The sequence below is a fragment of the Panulirus ornatus genome, chromosome 5 (assembly GCF_036320965.1).
Source record: "Panulirus ornatus isolate Po-2019 chromosome 5, ASM3632096v1, whole genome shotgun sequence".
In the NCBI taxonomy this organism is placed as follows: Eukaryota; Metazoa; Arthropoda; class Malacostraca; order Decapoda; family Palinuridae; genus Panulirus; species Panulirus ornatus.
Genome location: NC_092228.1, coordinates 3,336,472 through 3,359,771, shown reverse-complemented (window position 1 = coordinate 3,359,771; position 23,300 = coordinate 3,336,472). Strand labels below are relative to the sequence as shown.

Below are 23,300 nucleotides of genomic sequence, written 5' to 3'. Positions count from 1 at the left end.
ACATATACATTTCTTTTTTTTCCATACTATTCGCCATTTCCCGCATTAGCGAGGTAGCGTTAAGAACAGAGGACTGGGCTTTTGAGGGAATATCCTCACCTGACCCCCTTCTCATACATGATCTATAAGAGTTCAGAAGGATAGATTGAATAAACAAGTGTGTGCAGTACATGTTAAATGTCAGTGAATGAAATTGCAGTCTTTACACAAATAGGTGAATGAGGTAATTACATACTAATGATATGAATTTTTATTTGATAGAACAGATTTTAGCCAGGAATTCATTCACTGGTCCAACATACTGATCAGTGTGTGAAATACAACAGGAGTGTGGTATACATCATTAATTTTTTCTGACACATATATGAACACAGGAAAACCCAAAGCATTTACAAATTCTTTTAATTTAAACCCAATGGGCATTACAGAAAAATTCTCTGCACTGCCCACAAACAATAATGCTCCTCTCTGCATAGATATGCCTTTTAATATTGGAAGCTTTTTATCAGACATTTAAAGTGACTTTGTAACATTCTTTCACACATGCTTAGAGTTATAAGCATAACAGTTGAGTGTGGAGAGGAGTAAATACTATGAACTTACTGATATTGCACTTAATACAGCTGGCAGTGTTACACCACTAGGCCACACCATCACAACTCTGATTTGCCATCCTTCGAATGGATCAATTATGAATTAATCAATCACAATTCTGATTTGCCATCCTTCAAATGGATCAATTATGAATTAATCTACATCATAAATCAATGGTCATCAAACCCAGGCATGGGGAATTTCAAAGAAAATTCATTAACATCTGCTTGCAGCGCTTCAATTTTTGCTTTAATTTCTCCATCACCTGCAACTGTTGCTTTAAAATCTGCAAGTTTCTTTCCGGATTTAGCTTTGGCATCAAGCGTCATTGCACAAGCTCGATCCAGAAGCTCAACAACATATTCAAAGTCTTCATTCTTGAAAGCACGAGATGTAAGAGCTGGGGTTCCTAGGAAAGAATATTGTCATGAGCATTAATGGGAACAGGTTCAGAAACCAACATCAAAAAGAGATCAATGAGGATTAAAGTTTTCAACTTAATAATGATTGAAGGAAACAGAGGCTGAAATATCAAACCAGCAACTTTAGTGATTCCTTCATAAAACATTATCATATAGTTGCTGAAGTGAGTGAACATGGACTATGTAAAAAAACAGCACTTCAAGATTTTAACTCAAAATTTTTATGAATTAGAAGTCTCTCCACTTCTCTCCTTTTATCACACAAATGAAGAGACACTTTGTGTATGTATAAAAGCCAGCTAAAGGCCTGTCTACTCGAGCGGGCCTGATCGACGGGTTTGCCCGTTAACGGGCAAATTCTGGCGGGCCTGCCCGTGAATGTTGTCCACACGACTGAAGTGATGAACAGCCGGGCCTGCCCGACGATGTTGCCAATAGCAGGTGGAGTGCGGTACGAGAACCATGGTGCCTAGCATTGTCAAGAAAAAGATTTTGTGCTCTTTGATAATAGCTTTGTGTCTCAAGAAGAAAAGGATATGGTGTAAAGATTAGTTAAAGAAAAGAAGTATGTTTGGAAGCACTGCAATAATACTTCATGAACTACAAAGTAGTGAGGAACACGACTTCAGAAATTACCTGAGGATGAGTGTAAGCACTTTTTACATCTTGTTATCAAAGGTGGAGCCATACATAGTGAAGAAAGACACAGTTACGAGAAACAGCATTACAGCTTGTGTCCAAGTTTGACAATGAAGGTCTTGGATTATCACTGTCATGGAGGAAAATCAGGTCATAGAAGCACCACAATTTAGGTACATAGATATCCTCACTCCCAGCTCCTGACTTCTGTGAATGCTTTACTTTCTTGCATTCACGCCGAAATTGGTTGCGCAGCGTGTATATTTCCTTTTCTATGCCATCCGCCGTAACGGAAGTACCATGCTCTCTCATCTCCGCAGCAATAGCCTTCACTGCTGTTATGCGTTTGTTTCTGTTCTTATAGCATTTCAGCTTCACATTCCATAATCATGGATTCTTATGATAAAGGTCAATCAAAGTACTAGTAAGTGCTTTAGACCAAAAAATTGTTGGTGGCTCACTAGAGTTATCCTGGGCTGCCATCGTTAAATGTTCACTGTGCTACTATGCCATGGGATGTGGGATGAAGGCCCGCTATGGGTTCACGATATTATCTTGCGTCTGGCAGGGTAGAAACTCCAGCTACCGGGCACCAGCTCAGTGATTTCGCTCGGCGGGCTTTCGGGCAATTTGATCGTTTGCCCGTTAACAGGCAAGCCCACCGATCAGGCCCGCTCGTGTAGACAGGCCTTAAGTGAATGCTCAGTTTTATGCATCTTAGCAACCCAGTACTTGATTCAGAGGGCTATTTACTGACCACTCAAGTACCTACCTATCCCATGATACTGATTTTCCCCGTAAAACTTTTACTTCACTTGTAACTCCACCCATTCTGATTTTATAGCTGGTCATGGAAAAAAAAAAGTATTTTACCTTTCTGAAACATCCTATGTATATGTAACATCTAAAGAATAAATAGGTAGTTTTAAATTTTCACTGGATAAAAACAAAACTTTAAAATACCTATACCTATATGCCCTTAAGGGGTCCTTCAGTTTCTTCCAGGAGGAATAACAGCAACTCATTCAACAGCTCTCCCTGAAATCTAACTCTGTAGATATAAAATACCTCTACAACAAAAATCATATGAGAAAATGTAATATTTATTTATTTATTTATTTATTTTGCTTTGTTGCTGTCTCCCACGTTAGTGAGGTAGCACAAGGAAATAGACGAAAGAATGGCCCACCCACCCACACACATGTATACACATACACATCCACACACGCAAATATACATACCTATACATCTCAACGTATACATATATATACAACACAGACATATACACATGTACATAATTCATAGTCTGCCTTTATTCATTCCCAATGCCACCCCGCCACACATGAAATAACAATCCCCTCCCCCCTCATGTGTGCGAGGTAGCACTAGGAAAAGACAACAAAGGCCAAATTCGTTCACACTCAGTCTCTAGCTGTCATGTAATAATGCACTGAAACCACAGCTCTACCTGCATCTTTTTTTTTTTTTTTTGTGTGTGTGTGTGTGTGTGTGACTGACATGCTATAGGGAAAACTGCCCAAACCAAGTCCATTTCATGTGAAAGAAAAAGAAAGTACAAATTAATCAGGGCTCCACAGGTGTTTGTAAACCTGACTTTAAGAAACTAATGCAACACATTCCCCAGACCATTGCAGCACCTAATGTGTAAAATAGTAAGAACCACAGCAATTTGTACAGTCAAAGATTCACTTAACCTGGCTTTCAGCATACCCTATTCCTGTCAGAACAAAATATTTTACTTATCACTGTGTCCTTCATATGTGTCTTCTTCTAATATCCACTCGCATCCTCTAAAGAGTTTTTGCATCACTGCCCTACTTTATATGGCATTCCGTACACAACATCCACTCAAAGAAATGTACTTTTATTTCCCAACCATACCTGTTTTCCAACACACTTCACCACTCACAACAAAGCACTGGACACTTTCATTTCACATGACCAGAACACACCCTTCAATCATATCATATATCCTTTTTACTGGCACATATCTTACCTGACCTCCAACACATACCTTCCTCACACAGCAATGTATAAGCCAATGCCTCACCTTATCTTGTCTTCTACATTTTCCTCAAGGCAAAGGACAGATCACTACTACATATCACCTGACCTCAGACATACCCTTCTGTCATGGTGATGCACTGGTTACTGCTCCTTCTCATCAGGTGTCCAACACATACCCTTTACTCAAAGCAAAATACCTGGCACTGTCTCCTCTTGCACAACCTTAAAACACCTCTTTTCACAGGAACATGCATACTGCTACTTCATCTCACTGTATATATATCCTCCAGCACAAACTCACTTCTCACAGCAGCATATTCCCCACCTCAACTTTCCACAGTATGCATCCTCCTCTCAAAGAAACACATTTGTCTATGCTCCAACTCGAACTCAAATGCATACCCACCTTTAACAATTCTTGTTCTCAGTGTCCTACTTTACCTTCTATGCAACAAACACCCTTTTCTTAGAGCAATGTACTTTTCTACAGTTCATTTAATCCAACCTCTAAAACACATCCTTCTCTTTTCAAAGTAATCATGGTCACTAATTCCCTTTTGCCTTCAAAACATCCTTCTCTCACAGCTGGCCTTGAAGACATCCCTCTCTCATAACTGGTTGTTCGCTATCCTTCAAACTCTGAAGCACAAAAATATATGCGGTAATTAATCATGCATCAAATGAAATTAAAAATCTATAATTCTTCATGAGCTATAAGATACTGACCTAGTCTTAGACCACCAGGGGTCAGTGCACTTTTGTCCCCAGGAACAGAGTTCTTATTGACAGTGATATTACACATATTGCAGATGGTCTCTACTCTTGCACCATCCAAACCTTTCGGCCGAAGATCTACCAAAACTAGATGATTGTCTGTCCCACCTGTTGAAAAGTAAAAGATTATATCCATAACCAAAGAGTGAATTTATACATGGAAAGCATAAAGGCCATTATTTAATCATCTAATACTGGTGTTATATGACAGCTGTCTCACAAAATGTATATTAGTACTATATCTGATCTAGAAGAAATTGGGGATCATTCACGAACCTACTCTAAACACTGGTACAATAATTCCAAAAGAAGTGTTTGCCATATCATGATACACCAATAATTAATCTTGTTTATGAACATCTAAAGACCCCTGTACACTTAAATCTTCATACACCAGAAAAATTATCTGCGTAACACTACTGCCCAGCCCATGGTAAACATAATAGTTCAATGAAGCTTGGTAATTGCCGTTTCATTTTCTCCAAGCATTAGCAGAATTATGAAGATCATTGTTTCCCAATTCTTGGCACACCAATACATTCAGTGTAGTACATGCAACAGACAATATGCAATTTCCATGGTTCCAGTAAGAATAGAAAAAAGGTGATTTTTTTCCAAAGCAAGTCTATTTTCCCTAATAAACTAAAACAATGCTGCCTCAAATATCCCCTCATAGCAGTACCTTCATCTTAAACTTTAAATCAGGTTCATAACTAAAGATAATTTGGCTTTTCTTTATTCTCTTCAGCTAAAATCTTAGAAATCAATAGCCAGCTGAATCACTAAAGACTACATATAAGAAATAACATTTGTTACATGGGACTAATTAGTTACCTATGTCAGATTATTTTCTTTTCTTTTACATATTCTCATCTCTCCTATTTTGGTGATGTTGCACCAAGAACTGAGACCATGGAAAATACTGCAAACCAAAAGAAAGGAGTCCTAGACAGAATTCACAGGAATGGTAACCTAAGAAAGAAGCCATATGAAACCATTTTAATAACATCTGATTGTGTTTGGTGTTCAATTCTGAATTAGGTACAGAAAAATTTCTTGGCATACATAAAATGTGCAGTACACATGACTGCTGCATCACGGATGTGTGTGGATGCAGCCCTTCTTTGTCTCTTCCTGGTGCTACTTGCTGACACAGGAAATGGTGATCAGGTATGAAAAAGTAGCACATTACTACAATGTGGATCAGTAATATGAATAAAAAACAACTAAAAAGATTTTCTAATTCACAATATTTGTTGACAGAAATTACAGACTTACTGAACCATGCCTGCTTTTTATTGTTAGCTGAGATGGCATGAGCAACTGAATGTCTTAATCAAAGCCATCTTATTAATGCTATATATATTTTTTCATATATTTCTGCTATTCCCTATGTTAGTGAGCATCAAGAACAGAGGACTGTTCCTTCTTTTGGAAAAGTAAAAACTGGAGGGGAGGATTTCCAGCCCCCCACTGCCACCCCTTTTAGTTGCTTTCTACAACACACAGGAAATATGTTAAGTATCATGCCATGCACCAGTTAAGGTTGTACAACTGTGGAGGTTGTGTCCTGCACCAGTATGGGACTAAGGAGAATCTTCCCAGTGTGTGGAGAGAAACAGAGAGCCGTACCAATGACATACACTAGACACGTCGCGTTTTATGTGAATAGTGCACTCATAAGGCCAACCTAACCTGAGGAATGTTGGCCATCACTTTGCAAGGAATGCCATAAGCTTGGATTCCTGTGCATGCACATACCAAACTGACCAGAAGGACATGCATAACCAGTTGATGCTGTCTTAAGTGAACTTTTGCCATTAGTGACTAAGCAGAGCCGCTAATCAGTAACATGCTGTGCGGCAGGAATTACAGTGTGGTTTATTTTAATGTGTCAGTAGGTTAAGGGCATTAATAAGATTTCCCTTGCACTTGTGAATGAGAGTTTTAGTTATTATTAGCAGTTGTGGTGGGATGCATGCCATATTATTTCTGATACTGTTAGTAGACTTAGATATTAAATGTAAGAATATTCACAGCCTTTCCTTAGCCTACAGGAAAGTGAGTGGTCACAGTATGCTTGGCAGTCCATTGGCCTAGTTGGGTCATTAATGTTTTTATTTAGGGGCTGTAAGAGACCTCCTTTGCACTGGTTTTTCATAAGCAATCAAATCAGGAAACAACAATGAAAAAAAACACAGCCTTTGTTAGTAAAACTGGTAATGTAAATATTATTGCTTTACTGATATACTCTCTTCTAGAAAACAATACCCATTTCATTTGATATGTCAAGCAATTACCACATTTGACATAAAATTTTGGGAACATTAGTTCTCTACTCCATATCATTATTCTACTTACGACAAAATCAAGAACTCTTCTTTAATTTTCATGCTAAGATGGCAAGAAACATACCTGAGACCAAGCTGTACCCACGCTTAAGTAGCCCGTCAGCCATTGTTCGACAGTTGCTCATCACCTGCTCTTGATATTTTCTGAATTCTGGTGTAGTGGCCTGTAATAAAGTAATGTCTGCCTTAACAATACTGTGACACCTGCTTCACATTATGAAGATCTTATGGAGTATCTAGTTTCTGAAATGTGACTTCCTTTAACATTGTTTCCCCTTATTCTGAATATTTCTAACATAGAAAAGCCTGAATCTTTTATCAAGCTTGTAAATTTTCATTAAAGCCCACATCCTCTGTTACACCTTCAGAGGGTAGATGAGGTAGGTCAATGATATTCAGGTCTGCCAGGTTGGCTTAAAGACCTACATTTACAATGGCTTCTCTTTCCCTTGATGATTGCTTGAGATGGCCATACATCTGGCCTTTACTCAGATCTGTTCAATGATATTTATATCTATGATTACATTAATTAAAGGCTTCCAATAATGAATTCTGTATGACTCACTGACATATATGAAACTACAGTGAATTAGGACTTTTTGCTTGTTTGAAAGACACAACCATTAGCTGTGACCAGTCTTAAAGCTATTGATCTTTACATATTAAAGTTACAGTACTTGGATTTTCCTAGTCTTCTTGTTTTAGCCATTGATTTCAGTCTAATTTAGGGCTGCAGTCACTAGTTTTGGTCAGTCACATGGCTGCAGCCAAAGTTTGGTAACTCACTCAGGGTTTCATCCACAGGTTTTGAATTGTTGCTGGGAAGCAGCTACTGATTCTAAGCTGCCACAGAGATGAAGCCACTAGTTCTGACTTTTCTCAAGGTTGCAACCTCTAGTTATGACTGGTCTTAGAGGTTACAGCCTACAGTTCTGACTTATCATGATGACAGTGTCTACAAAAAAACCTTGTCCACCCCCAATATATTTTCAAAGCCAATACACAGCTAGGGTTTATTGCAGGTACAAGTATGTGATGCTCTCTGTGTAAAATCATTGTACAACTGGTTGCTGATACTAGTGTTTCAAATGGTGTGAGCACCAGCAACCTGCCTCAGTGTGCCTTTAGGTATTTTTAGGAAAGGAAGTTTTATTTTTAATCCTCCTGGCTGCCCCTTCATTTTGGGAATTCCACATCTGAGCCCTGTATTTCTTCCAAATGTGCTTCAAGAAGGGTGGTTTTTACCTTTCTTAGGAGGAAAAAGTCTGAATTCTCACCTGGAAGCATGAAAATGTGGATACACTTGAGATTTCTAGAATATACAATCATGCAGCTGCTTGCCACTGCTCATGTCCTCCCAAACAATGTCATCCCACAACCAAAACCCACTTCTATTTGCTCATGAAAGTCTTCTAGATCTACAGATAACTTCCCAAGACACGAAATATTAAAGCAACCCCAGATCACTGCCCCAAGGACAGGCTTTGGTTGTGGAATGCTGTTGTCAGGAAGGCCAGGAGTGCTGGGGTGATGGGTTGGGCAAGGTTTTTTTTTTAGCAGACACTACATTCCTTGTTTCTCACCTGCCTTTAAGCTACAATCATTAGTTCCGACTCGTCTTAGATAGATGCAATCAGAGATTCTCATCTATGGTATCTTAGAAGTACACCCTTTGCTTCTGCCCTGTTTCAGATCAACAAGCACTTGTAACCTGTTTTAAGAGTTAAAACTACTCATTCTTGCATTTCATTTCTCATTGCTGAAATCTCTGGCTATAATGTTTCATAGCTATACCTACTGGTTCTCCTTTGTCACAGATATAGCCACTGGTTGAGATCCTTCATAGTTACTCCCAATGGTTTGGGCTGCTCTCTGGTGTATGGACACTAGTTCGGACCTGTCTCAAAAGCTACCATTACTGGTTCTTACCTGTCTTACAGCTACAGTAATTAATCCTGACACATCTTAGAGCTACAGCCACTGATTCTGATCTATCTGAGATCTACGGCCACAGGTTCTGAATTGTTGAGTTAAAACCACAACCTCTCACCTGTCTCCACTAGTTCTGATCTGTCTCAAAGTTACAGCCAATGGTTCAGACCTGTTTCAGAGCTACAGCCACAGAGGCAATGGCATGGTTGTGGGGTCCACCCTGTAGACCAGGGAAAAGAGCAGAGTTGATACGTTGTTCCAGGTCATACATTTTTGGCTTTCCTGTCTTCTTGTCCACTGACTGTACTCCACGACGGAAGAATATCATACCAGACCTACAACAGAAAGAGCTTCCATGAAATATATATCTACAAATTGTAAGCAATATTACAACACAAGTCAACACATGATAAACTGACAACCCATAACTTCCAACAACTTCACACCCAGTGAAGGTGGGTATGAGGTTGGTCATCACCTCCCCTAACCACCAGATGGGCATCAAAAGCCTTGAAAATCAGATGAACTAACAACTATTTCACACCCTGTGAATTTGAGTATGAGATGGGTCATAACCCCCCCTCCAACCACTACCACCACCAGAAAATGGGCATCAAAATTCCTAAAACTCAGATGCTACCAATTACAGAAAAATAAGATGGAGAAATTATCTTTGAACAGTCTCTATTTCTATAAGATGGCTCAAACCAAGGCCTTCCCATGTTCTCACATAAACTTTCATCTTTTTACATGTTCATTGTTTCCCACCTTAGTGAGATTGTGTCAGAACAGGTGTCAGCCTTCAAGGAACAATCCCCTCAGCCCCCTCCTCTACTCCTTTTGGAAATTAGCAATACGGGAAGAGAGGATTTCCAGCCCCTACTCCCATTCCTCTTTGTTGCCTTCAATGAAAAAAAGGAGATACTTGTACAGTATCATTTCTCCTCATTCCCATACACACTCATTTAATAAAAACTGTGTAATCTTCCTAAGAAAAAAAAAAATTACACAGGAACAATAATATTTTCCCTATACAATGATCAGTCACATTCAATCCAGGCTTGAACCAACTACATGAGAGGTGTCAGGATGAACTTCAAAAACAGAAAAGATGAACAATTAAGTACCTTCCTAGGGAGACTTCATCTGCAAGATTCTGTTTGGTAGGTACATTAGGTACAAGTAGTTGGAAGGAACATTAGGTATGAGCCTCCAGAAACACTGCAGTGCTAGAGTTGGCCACCCCCATGAGGGAGTTTCCAAAGGGAATGGGCATCAGAGATAAAGATAGATATTAATTCAAATTATGCACAAATTACCTTTGTGTCTGCACCACAAAACTGCATAATTCCCTTCCCAATCACCCCTAGCAGCATGCTACATTTCATCTTCCCCTGGTTTCATCTTACATCTATAAATCATGTAGAAAAACCTATTATTTGGTATTTTTGTTCATTTCCTGCACAACTGTTTGCATAGACTACACACACAATTCTTGAGTACTTACCTGGAACAATGTGCTAAACCCATACACCTGCATTTTTTGTGTATACTTCATAACTTCAATAAAGTAAATACATTCAACCTTATTTGAGGAAAGTATATCAACAAATATAGAGTGGTGTACATGTTAGCTATATTATCCACTAAATGAAGACTCAGGGATGCAGACTGATTCTGATCACCACCAAATCACATGAATCTGTGTTTCATCAACTTATAGCTCATGATTAGTGCTAAGATAGCATTAATATGAAGCAGAGAAACCAAATGGGACATAAGCTTCAAGATTCTAAGTGTGATAAAGACCTAAGGGTTGATATTAAGTCTAACCTGCTGCCAGAGCTCCAAACCAGAAAAATCATCAAGGAAGCAAATTGCCTGATGCTGAATATTAATGTGCATTTAAATACATGGATCAGAAAATGTTTGGTACACTATTCACAAGAAATACTATACCAGAATTGGATAATTCTCTAAAGTCTTGTCACTACAAATATAGAAGAACAAAGATCTAAGTGAAAGACTCGAGACAATGAGGGATATAGATTTCCATAGCATATGAAAGAAGAGATCAGGGTGCCTTTATTACAAGCTTAAAAATCAGTTGTTCAAAATTGGCAGTGAATAGTTCTTCATGGGATACAAAGATGGTAACAAGAAATCATACAAGAATCTGGTTTAATCAAAGGCTTGTGAGTACAAATGTAAAGTACTGTTTTAGTGTTATGGTGGTGGAAGGCTGGAAAAACTAAATAGTAACAGTGTTTTTCCAAGCAGTATACAGAAAGCTACTTAACAGTGCAGAAAGTTTGAGAGATGGGGCCTCCTACTCTAAAAACAAGTAATTAAAAAAGCTACCTTTGGTCAAAAGAGACTGGTATGCAAGAATTCAGTGAAATACCCTGACTGAATTCACAAAAACACAGTAACTACAAATCTAAAATACCTAAGATAGCATGATATAGGATGCAGCTATCCTATGTTCTGATCTTTCTTAATCCTACCTCCTTTCATTTTCCTTTCTGTTGTCTCCTGTGTTTTCCTTACTGCTTTCCCCTGCATACCTTTATCATACCATCCATATTCTCTGTTCTGAATTCCCAATATTTCTTGTAAGTATAATTTCATCTGATTTATTCCTTTACCTTGGAATAGGTCTAAATCATCAATTACTCAGAAGGAAAAATGCCTTCTTGTTCGGAAGGAAATCTAAAGGAGTAACATTCAAAAGAGATATAAACAGGGTTCACTCTTCAAAACATTTTTTGGTACCATTCTTAAGTTTTTCAACCATAAATGCTTGTAAATATGAACTACTATCATATACAAAGATTTACCTTGCTCCCCTCAGGGTCTTGTGTGTGGTGGTTGTAACAACATGGCAATGATCAAATGGTGAAGGGATTACATCGGCTGCCACAAGACCAGAAATGTGCGCCATGTCTGCCAACAAAACAGCTTTCACCTCATCAGCCACCTGATGAGAAAAGAGAATATTATCTGGTATGGCAAAAACAGGTATATCTGAAAAAATAATAGTCCCAACAATATTGTATGGTTGTGAGCCATAGGCTATAGATAGGGGTGTGCGGAGGTTGGTGATGGAAATCAAATGTTTGAGGACAACATGTGGTGTGAGGTGGTCTGAACGAGTTAGATGTGTGGCAATAAAGAGCATGGTTGACAGAGCAGAAAAGGGCATGTTGAACTGGTTTAGACGTATGGAGAGAATGAATGAGGGAAGGTTGAAAAAAGAGGATATATCCATCAGAAGTGAAGGGCACAAGAAGAACAAATTGAAGATGGAAAGATCTAAGAACCTTACCTCTCTCATCTTCTTGTAGTCAATGAGTCTAGCATAAGCACTGGACCCTGCAATGATCATTCTTGGTCGGAAGAGGCGAGCATGTTCATGAAGTCGATCATAGTCTATATACCCTGTTGCTGGGTTAAGCTTGTATGGCATAGACTCAAAGTAGATGGAAGTTGCAGAAATTCTTTTGTTGTCTGTCATAAAGCCATGGGTCAGACTAGAATATCATACATAAGTTCTGTTACAATTTACCCAAGGCGAAAGTCATATTGTACATTGCTATTACAGTAATATGAAAAGGATGCCATAACAATGGTGCATGGATTTGTTCAAATCAGCTTTCACAGTATACAGTACATACCAAAATCAAACATGTATTTTTTCATGGGTGAAGAGGAGGAACCTTCACAGATTTAAAGGGGAGGATTTAACTTTTGTGCACAATAATATTTCAGGGTGAAAGATCTGACCCTTCACAACCAAGAAAAAAATATCACTTTTAAGCAGATTAAACTTTAACACAACCTACAGAGTGTCTTATGGCAAAATACTCTCAATACAATTTTTTTTCAGAGTCAATGATAGTTTGCTGAAATTTTCACCAAAAATGTCTATATCTGTATAAAGATACAGAATGTGAATGGATGGACATTAGCAATCAAGTAAGGTTTCATTAACAAAGTGGGATCAAAACAGACACATTAAAAAAGTTGTCATTTATACTGAAAGAAATATCAACACAAGAAAATGCTGGAACTATGAACAAGGGTGTCAAGTCTCTCAACAAAAGATACTTTGAATTGTACAGATGAAGAAAAGGTCAGAAATTCAGATTAAGTTATATTCACATAATGGCTATGTTGCATATATTCTTTAAGAGTAGCTGCTTTCAAAGTTTCTGGTAAAGAAGAATGATGATGGCAATGTTCAAGATATTATGTTAACAAGAGGGTTATAAGTCTACCCTCAGAATTTCATTTGCCATTTTGCTAACCCATGTCGATGAAACCACAATTGTTTCTCCTGCTGATACTAATTTTTTTCCGGATCCCTCTTTCCTTTTGATTCTGCTTTTCTAAACTTTTGACATTCCTTACTTTCTTGCTTCATTTATTCAACTCATTAAAATGGGGTGGATCGAGTAAACACAACTTCAATATCATCCACAAATCATCCTCAGTAGTGTAACAAAATGAATAGGGTCCTCCATCCTACCACAGACCATGATAATTATTCACTATGCACAGATGATACTTGCACTTCCATTCATTCTCTCAACCTACGGAAGACACCACCCTGACTAATGATATGGTCAGAAATCAATCTCTCTGACATCATCATCTGAAATATCCTTAATCTTTAACAGATCTTTCATCAAATCTGTTCATCCCTCTCTCAATTAGCTTCTTTCCCATATACCTTAAACCACATAAACCTTCTTTATGAACATTTCATGTTGCAGATTTGAAATGACCAAAGCAATTCAATATGCAATCACACATTTGCTGCTCAAATCAACAAACTGCACATGTATTTCATACTTCCAAGTATAACATCATTCTCTTTCGATAACTGTACAATATCTCAATACCTGCAAAGAGATTACTATAATCTGTCGAGTGATACTTACTGTCCACCATCAGGCAGGTCCAGGCCCATGATCCGGTCATGTGGATTTAGTAGACCTGTGTATACAGCAAAGTTAGCTGGTGAACCAGAGTAGGGCTGAACATTGGCGCCCCATTCTTCAGACTTCAGGCGGAAGGCATCTAAGGCTCGCTGTCGACATAATTCTTCAATCTGAAAATCATTCAATGATGAATATGATGCACCTATTTTTGCATGGAAATTTACACAAATTTAAATACTTTAAATACTGCAGAAAACTTCATGCAACTATGTTGCAACTTACACCTTTAAACCTCATCTTTGATTAACATGAATTTTCAATTTAAAAGGGACAGGACGGACAGTCATCAAAAATCAGTTAAAGTGTGTTTAAGTATCAAGGGAAACCATTACAGGTGATATCCCTCCCGAAGTATATCTGTAGCTCAGATATCAAGCGAAACCATTACAGCTATGATATCCCTCCAAAACTATACTTATTCTTATCTATAGCTCATCCCTTTCAAGCATCAAAGATTCATTTCTTAATATTTTACCCATTTAACTGAAATCTGACAGCTGGACACCTTCCCAAGATAAAATTCAACTAAACTTTTCAATTAACTTGTGGAGTTCCAACAGAGTCCATTTGCATGATTTATTTACCTCTGGTAGACAGCAAGACAACTATCATTAATAACAATGCAGCAAATGAACAACAACAATTTGTTCTAAAACGTTTTCCTCCCATAGAATCTGAACCAGATCTGGAAAATGAGATGTCTTAAATGGGAAATACAACTTGAGGAACCAAGTCACCGTCTTCTGTCATTCTGAACATTATTGGATATCAAAAGTCTGATGGATACAAGAGAGAAGAACAAAATAATATCCAACAGGGACAGAACCACTATAAGACAACGCTTACAGATACAATACAGCCAAACTAAGATCAACAGTCATACTACAGTCATGGTTTTAAAAGTCAGGTGATGTCATTGTTAAGCCATGGTTACTGGTCAGTGTAACATAACTATTAGGCCATAATCTTGAAGTCAAGTGTATTTACCTATTTGTACTAAACAGGGATGTAATTCTGCACTTATGAGGCCCTAGCTCCTCTACTGATATTCAGCTTTTTAAGCTTGTATTCAGCATGCTGTCTGCATTCACAGTTGTGTAATTCAGATTGTTCCAATCATCCAAGTATTTTTGTACATTTTTCTAATAAGTTTCTTGTTTAATTTCATGATATGGCCTCTGGTTGTTCTATCCTTGCATCTTTCAAAGTCAGTTTAGTGTCAGCACTATTAAGTAGGTTTAGAACTAAAAGTGTGTACAGCCCATCCCTTATTCTGTCTTCCATAAGAAGCAAATTTAAGGCCTCTTTCCCTGTAATTCTATATTTTGTCACCATATCTATGATGCTCTGATCATGTAAGAATTCACAGGTCTGAGTAAACCTATAGCCATGCCATGATTTATTGTTTCATGTAACATTACATTCAAATTAGAATCTACTGGTTCAAGCAATATGATTTATGGGTCAAATTTATACTATACTGTACTAAGGACAGGACTTACAAGTTAGCATTACGAAACTAGAACATCATTGTGATACTTCATGCAAGCCAGGATTTACATGTCAGTGTGATGAACTGTTTGATATTCACTAATGTTGGGTAAATAAAAATACTTAAACACAACAGCAATGTGCAAGCTTCTATTTTGTTTCTACGCACAAAATAACTTTGGGCTATTTTCAAGTACAAAACAACTAATCATCCCTTAAACATAACCTAAATAAATTCTGAGCATCATATCATGCAGATGCATAAGTTTAGTGGCTTATTGTTTTTTATTTCTTTAAGATTATGAGAAATAGTATGTACAAAGTATTTCAAGTGAATAAACATTTCCAGGCACCAGAAAAAGGTTATCTTTGTATTATATATAAAGAGAATATAATAATATTCTACATAAGCAGAGAAAGAACTTAAACAAGAAAATAAAGAAAAACCATGTAAAAGTTAACAAAGGCTACACCCACAGACATTCATTAAATGAAAATCAGTATCACAAGCAACATAGGAGAAACAATATGTCAATGAAATAAAATTTAATATTACCTTATCTATGATATCTGTACCACCATAATATCGCTGACCTGGGTAGCCTTCAGAGTACTTATTGTTGAGGCATGAACCCAATGCTTCTAGGCCTGCACGCGTGCAAAAGTTCTGAAAATATGTAATAATTTTAGGTAATATTCTGTTACAAAACTTTATTTTTTCTTAAATCTGTCTTGGCCCACCTTAGGGTTTATGGCATTTTGTTGTAATATTTCAGACAATCAAAAAACACAAAATCACCAACAATGTTATAACAGCAGCAAAAACCCAAAAGGGGGAAAAAAAAGATAATACAGAGTGTAAGTTTGAGAAACTAGGGTGGTAAAGAATATGTAATAAATGTGGCACTTTGAGTGGAGAGCTTTCTTTCCACAAAGCATGAAAGTGTGGTCACAAACAGGTAATCTTGTGCAAGTACATAAACACATTAATACAATGAGTGCACAATTTTGGTATGGAACAGCTCTTCAGGACTATGAGGAACAAGTCAGCCAGGGGGGAATAGGAAACAGCGACAGAAAATGTGAGAAAATACTTCTTTTGTATCAGAAAGATTAATAAGTAAAACAAACCACGTGAAGAAAAGGTAGATGCTGGAAACATAAAGAAATTCCAAAGATTTCGAGACTTACACGTGAAGAAATGAGGCCTCATCAAGAGTGCCCACATGTACAAATGGGGATTAATGTCACCTTAACTCACCTCTGAGGCGATGAGTTCAAGCCCTCGTCTCTGGCGATACTTCTCCTCCTTTATGAGCTGCCACACCTCTGGATCGTCATCTTCCAAGCTTTCATTACCAGTGAGTTTGGAGGAGTGACGGATGCCTACTGCAGCACTACGAAGGATATCACCACTGCCACCCTGCCAATATCACATGATCTCATTAGTCACATCTCATCAATGTACTACTACGTAAACCACATACACTACACTGGTAAATATGATGAACCATATGCTGACCTGAGCGGGTCCTATGCATCACTTTCGTCGTCTTCAAGAGAACACCATGAAATTTCTCGTGTCATGATAAAGAAACTATTTTCTACGAAGGATAATAATGTGAAAACCACACATATGTAACAAGAGGATTAACCTGCTATGAAAATTTTAAATACCCAACATAAACCTTCAAGTAACTAAACTTATCAAGGTGTATTCATTTTCTGCTACTTTAGTCAATAAACTTTTTTGTTACCCTTGCACCGACCTGTATGTAACCCTAAACCCAGACCTGCTTCTAATGTCCTATGACATCATGCAAATGAAGACTTCAACACGTGAGAAATATATGTATCAACACAAGTTACTGTACCAGATGGTTAAAGCATCATGTACGAGCATCATGCAGCATCAAATTCCAAGGCTGTGTGTGCCTCAGTTACCTATTACTGGCTTTGATGGAGGGAATACCAAGGATAGGATTTCCTCCGAGGTCCTGAACCTGTGTTGTGCCGGTTGTGTGAGCGAGACAACATATTTATCAACCGTATAGATCATACATCCAATGTAGTTTACTTTCTTCTTGTAATGATGGAAAGAATGTGAAATGCGTCGGCATCTACCACTCATTACTGAAAGAACATCAACTATAATTTGTGTATTAGTATACGCATAGCAGTACCCCCGCAACAGACTGTACATTATCAAAGAGGAAGATATGAGGTACAAAATATGAAGCGTAGACTATCAACCCTTTTTTTTTTTGTACCTCTGCCACCTGGTGGCTGGACCAATAGGCGGTGGAGAGGGTTGGGTGTGACGGCGGGTACAGTGCGTCAGCCAATAAGCAGCTGGTGGTTCTTGATAGTCATGTTACCCGTGAACCTTCCCGGGCAGCTCAACGCACATGCACACACACACACATACACACTGCAAGTGTGTGCCTGAGCCATTAAAACATACCTGCACATTTAACGTACCAACATACCCAACATCTGCAAATGACAGCGCTACACCTGCATCTGTAATTCGCCACCATACGCCAGAAAACGCATGTATTACACTCAAAGTAACCTCTACATATTCCACGCGTTTGATATAACATGGCAACTGTACATGTACCACGCATAAGGGTAAAACCTCAAGCACTACCCACACATTTATGATCATCTAACGCTCAACCCCGTTTGTGCGACCATGACAGCAACGAATCCGAGCAACCCGGTTATGTAAACCTCCTGCCATACAAGGCTGAACATACAGAAGACGGGCAGGAGGATATAATATTTAAATAATCATCTGAGGTAAGCGGGCTGTAGATGTATCAGGAGAGAGTCGAGAAACTTGGTTTCCAGTGTCGAGGTGGGTTTTTATGATGCCTCACTTATGGCTAATATATGTTGCTCTTACTTCTCCGAGGCTGTTTCTGTACTTAGCTGCCTAACACGATCTCCCCACCTGCTACCACTGCGTATACCACTCCAGTTACCACTGTGAACTCTTGTTATCGCAATGTACATTCATCTTAATTTTGGTACCTAGTTTAGTCTTTTGAATTCATTATTTAAACTTCACCGTGTGCTATCAATCATTTTTCAATGTATTATGAGGTCCACACTGTAAATGCTTTCGTAAATTTCAGATCGCCTGCTCCCTGTTGTACTCTCAAGTGCTTCATGTCGGGAACAGAAACCGAAGTAATAACCCCACAAGAGAGAAAGAGAACCGACACAGAGGCGGAGGGAAAATTGATCGTTATGAGGGAACTGAAAAAGTGGAATATAGATTACTTTACACTCGAATCTATCAAGTACAGTAAACAGATTACTTCAGACTCGAATTTATCACGTATGTCGAGCTGGAACATCCTAAGATGTGACACCAATACTCCATATATGCATGAATCAATCCTTGGACAATCGGAAGCAGAGAACTTTCGTCATCGGAAAGGATTTTTTTTTCTCCTCAAAAGCAGACTTGGCCGTTTGAAATGTGAGGTTTTCCATGAGATACTAAATACTACAGTGATACCAAAATATGTTGAAAGTGTCAAGGGGCATAATTTCTGAGTCATCTCAGGAGATATTAAAGTCATCTACACCTTGCTGAAATCACAAATGACTGCTCTAGGGAAATGGGAGGATAGCCAGAAGCTCCAGAGTAGCACTGCAGCGAGACCGGGCCAGTAAGTGGGTGGCATGCGTGAGGCCTTTGCCAATATAGGCAGACGAAATACCAGCAAAGTAAACTTAGTGGTGACAGCAGAAGGGATGCTGCGATGGTAGAGAAGTAAATAATATTGTCCATAAAGGTAATACCACTGTCTCTGAAGCTACTACTACTACTGCGCACCCTGCAACTAATTACCACAGGGCCATGATCTACCTTTATACTTCCTTATCCCGAATGTCTTGATAACTACAAAAACACGGTAATTTTTTTAAATGGGGTAGATACAGAATGGTTATAATGGCCATTGAAGAAGATTTACCATCGATACAATTTTATTATTCACTTGAATACTGGTCTAAAGTTCTGTTGTTGTCTCCAATGAATACATTGGACTAAATAGTTTTTTGAAGTGCTAAAGTTTTGTAGTCTACGCTGAACACACTGGGTTACATTCTATAGTGGGTACACTATACATTAAACAAATTGGGCTAGATTTCCGGAGTGTCTACAATGAACATACTTGGGCTAATTTCTGAAGCGCCTGGGTCAATGAAACCTCGGCTCATTGCCAGCATCTCTGAAAGCCAAGTGAGGGTTGGCGCTAAATCCAAGTAAACGATACAACACGTGTACAAATTATGTTTTCCTGTTTCTTGCTTTAAGTACAATCAAACGTTAACTGGTGAAAGTGAAATGGTCACGATATCTCACCGCAATAACCAAAACATACGCCTTCTTAAACGTCATATACTATGTCAAGTGTAAACTCCCACGCCTCTCTAGCTTTTTTTTTCTTGTTTTATACAGGTCTAAATTTTACCACTATTTTCCATAACAATAAAAAGAGAATAGGTCAAGGTATACTAAGAAAAAGTACTTAAAATCAAGGTTTAAATACTTTGAGACTAAGATTACGGACAAAGCAGCTTTGGGTGGATTTTTTGCAACTGTCCGGGGTAATGGGGGAAAATCAAGAATAAGCCAAATAACTAAACAATTAAGGAAGGAATAAAGTGGGTCAATAAAAAAAAAAAATACCGAGGGCATGATGCAGTCACGTGAATGATATAACAGAATGATGAAAAATGAAAAGGAAATGATGATGGAATTACAAAAGCAGGTGACTTGTAGTATGTAGCTAAAAAGAAGGCTGATGTTGAGGATTAAACAAAACAAGTGTGACGAGACAGCAAGCAATAGCTACACTGAAGGAGGAATACGGAGGAGGGTAATCATACCCAATAAGCTTTAATGCCAAACTCGAATATAAAAGGAAACAACACATGGATACATCTGAATAAGTCTGCCTGGGAAGACCAGAGACAAGAGCATCTAATCACTGTTTCAACTATAGCCTATAAGAAGGTCAACAAGTAGAGGTACAATCCCTTCAACACACACTACGCAGAAAGGTGGTGTGTTAATGGCCTCGCTAGACTGCCTGCATGTGCAACAGCCAAAGTTTCTGTTTGCCAGAATATTTGGCCTCCAACAGGTCGGCTACACAAATAGTAGCTGCAGTCTCACACAAAACCTCTCAGTCTACACAACCTAGTCGCGACAAAATTCTCTCTCTCTCTCTCTCTCTCTCTCTCTCTCAAAGCGCCCAAGCATACTGGGTTTCTGCGCTGCCTTGCCATTCTTTACGGTCCCTGGCGTCTGCCTGCCTGTGGCTGCTTTGACATATATCAATAAATATTTTGAAACTACGTCGTTATATCAATCTTGCAGGGCTATTAACGCCGTGACTTTCCCTTACGATGACCTATTAATACGTGACGTATAACTGTCGTAAAGATCTGACATTGCAACCACTAAATAAACTCGGGACCAAAATGTCCCCCTTGCTGCCAACGAGGGGGGTCTCTCACTCATCACTTGCACAACACCTTGGACTTTATCTGGGCGTCCTCTCTCGCTATCTCATCCTTATCATTCCCTAGACTGACTCCTTACCATAGAAAATGAAGGACAATCTAGTAACCCTGACTTGAGTTTTCCGATAATGGTAAAAGCCCATGACGACACATCAAGCCGGTGAACACAAACCCAGACGGTGGTACATAATGACAGCACATACCTGGAGGGTGGCAGACTTGTGGTACAGAGACCTATAATAAGTGGCTGCAGACTAGTGACCACTATCTAGGTTGTGAAAGACTAGTCCCAAACTAGTATTCTGGTACAGGTACAATAAACAACATACATCTATGTGGTGACTCTAGTGACAACAAATACTTGGGTAGTGGTAGATCAAAGTCAACACAAGACTAGGTTGTGGCACACAACAAATATCATGGTGGTGGCACAGTAGTTATAACAATGAAAATACTAAATATACAATCCCATACGGTGGCACAGAATAGTGAAAGCATATACCTTGGTGGTGGTAGACTAGTAGGAACACAAATCTAAGAAGCCCCATTAAAGAATGAATGACAAATCAAAATTATGGAGCAAACTATTGGCATTACAAAACAGCACGGTGTCAGGTGTGGTGGCACCGACAAAGCAGACTGTTGGTGGCGAAGACTGAGACAAAACACATAAATAGTGACGTGACTATAGCTCTAGTAGTGCTAAGGACGATTTTGCTGGTTGGTGGTTATGATGGGTGTAGTTTAAGGCTATAGATGGGGTAACAGTAGTTAGTAGTTATATGGGGTGGTGGTGATGGTAGTTATGGTTGTAGTGGAAATGTATTGTAGTTTTGTTTTACGGCCTAGTCTCCAGACAAAAATATCAAAGCAAATGGGATGAGGTCAGGCAGCTTTGTCTTGTACTTAAATGCTGTCGTTTGATGGTAATGCATGTTTGATACTGGTGGTGATTCTGGTGTGACTCGTTCTGCCAGTGGTGTAGCTGTGTGCTGGTAGTTATGTTGTTGAGGTAACAGAGCGAACTGGTACTATTGTGTTACTGTCAGGGTATTAGACAAGAGGTGTTATCATCGGGGCGGTGGTGGTGTTATCTTCGGGGTAGTAGTGGTATGGTGTTATCGTCAGGGTAAGAGTGGTGGTGGTGGTTATCGTCAGGAGAACAGTGATGGAGATGATGGTATGATTTAGGTAAGGGTGGTAATGATAGTGTCACTATCAAGTTAGAGCTGGTGGTGGTAGACTTATGGTCAAGGTACTTGTGATGCTAATGTCAGGGTAATCATAGTGGTGGTTGTGTTTGGTTAATGTAGTGGTGGCTATCGTCAGAGTAACAATAGTGGTACTATCATATTCATAAAATGACGAGACAGTGCTTGTAGTAATGGTGGTACAGCAACGATACTAGTAATAGGGTAATCGTGCTGTCGGCACTGGGCTCTCAGTCTGGTGTCACAGATGACGAGTTTAAGTGTGGTAGTGATGACTTAATTACAATTATGTTCACAGTGCCTAGGTAATATCTGTATCTATAGTGATAACTACGTAATTGTAGTTACAGTACTGGTAGTGATTATACTAAGATGTGGTGGTAATAATAGCAGTAAATGTTGATGCTATGACACAGGTAAATTAGTCGTACCTGTATCAGTAGCTGGGAAGTTGTGGTTGTCATAACGGATCTTGTGGTAGAGCATGTATTCCTATCACGTTAATGAAGTAACTGCAATGATGTAATGGGGTGATATATCGTTAGTGTTAGAAAATAGGTGTTGTGGTTTGGTAGTGATAGTCTTGCATCTAGTGACGTTTGGCTGCGTTACTAAGGTTTGGCTGCGTTACTGACATGATGTTGTGGTGTTAAATGGTTGTGTCATATGGTATCACGAGGATCGCATTTTGGGTGCTGCGATGGTTTTGTATTGGAGATATAAGTAAATGGGTACTGCCGTAGTGTCCATGGTATAATATGGACGATACTAATGGTCACCGAGGTCACAATTATGGTGGTGACAGTGGTTCATTATGGTGGTGGTGAAGAAAAAAAAGGGGCCACCATGAAACAATAAAAAAAAAATGCCTACCAGGCTCAGGTGAATAAGCTATTTTAGTACCTGCTTATAACTTCACCACGGCCACAACAAACCTGTTTACTCCTCGATTACTCAGGCACTTGACTCTTATCACGACGATCCACGATTTCAACATGAACACACCTATAAACACAGTTTCCTCAACTTACACTAAACAGTTGACGCAATAACTTGGAAGACAGCATTGTATTCACGACCAAGAATCACCAGGACAAAGATACCCTATCGAGAGTTGGTGTCGTACTGAACACCTCTGACGTTTCGCAGGCGATAACCCGAGCCACACGACTCACTCGCTCGTACAATCCTTCTGTACTATCGTTTAATTATTACCAACTGACCATATTTACATACTTTATTTCTGGAATATTATATCTAAAGGTATTAATCTACAGGTAAATCAATACATATTGGAATTAC

General features: G+C 38.8%; 1 protein-coding gene and 2 long non-coding RNA genes across 3 annotated transcripts in view; 2 read left to right on the top strand and 1 right to left on the bottom strand.

The window, feature by feature from the left end:
• LOC139747294 (uncharacterized) overlaps window positions 1-20,619 on the top strand; it is a 32,781-nt gene extending 12,162 nt beyond the window's left edge. Inside the window, exon 2 of the long non-coding RNA XR_011712365.1 lies at window positions 18,381-20,619. This is a non-coding gene — a long non-coding RNA (uncharacterized lncRNA). The remainder of the gene's footprint in view (window positions 1-18,380) is intronic.
• On the bottom strand, window positions 233-23,185 carry LOC139747283 (serine hydroxymethyltransferase, mitochondrial-like). Its single transcript, XM_071659394.1, has 10 exons — window positions 23,030-23,185; window positions 16,499-16,660; window positions 15,794-15,904; window positions 13,687-13,856; window positions 12,069-12,273; window positions 11,581-11,720; window positions 8,910-9,075; window positions 6,873-6,972; window positions 4,410-4,565; window positions 233-1,003 (listed from the first exon to the last, which is right to left on the bottom strand). The coding sequence occupies exons 1-10, from the start codon at window positions 23,063-23,065 to the stop codon at window positions 765-767; spliced, it is 1,485 nt and encodes a 494-aa protein (XP_071515495.1). The 5' UTR covers window positions 23,066-23,185; the 3' UTR covers window positions 233-764.
• On the top strand, window positions 11,611-15,797 carry LOC139747290 (uncharacterized). The gene is made up of 2 exons (XR_011712364.1): window positions 11,611-11,746; window positions 14,418-15,797. It is a non-coding gene; the product is annotated as an uncharacterized lncRNA (long non-coding RNA).
• Window positions 23,186-23,300: the final 115 nt, after the last annotated feature.

Bases quoted from the DNA above. Each gene is read 5' to 3' on its own strand.
- LOC139747283 (XM_071659394.1), bottom strand. From the start codon at position 23,065: ATGCTGTCTTCCAAGTTATTGCGTCAACTGTTTAGT. The intron at 12,274-13,686 runs GTAAGTATCACT...ATGATATTCTAG, and splicing joins GACCTGCCTGATGGTGGACA to TCTGACCCATGGCTTTATGA. The intron at 9,076-11,580 runs GTAAATCTTTGT...TTTCTGTTGTAG, and splicing joins AAGACCCTGAGGGGAGCAAG to GTCTGGTATGATATTCTTCC.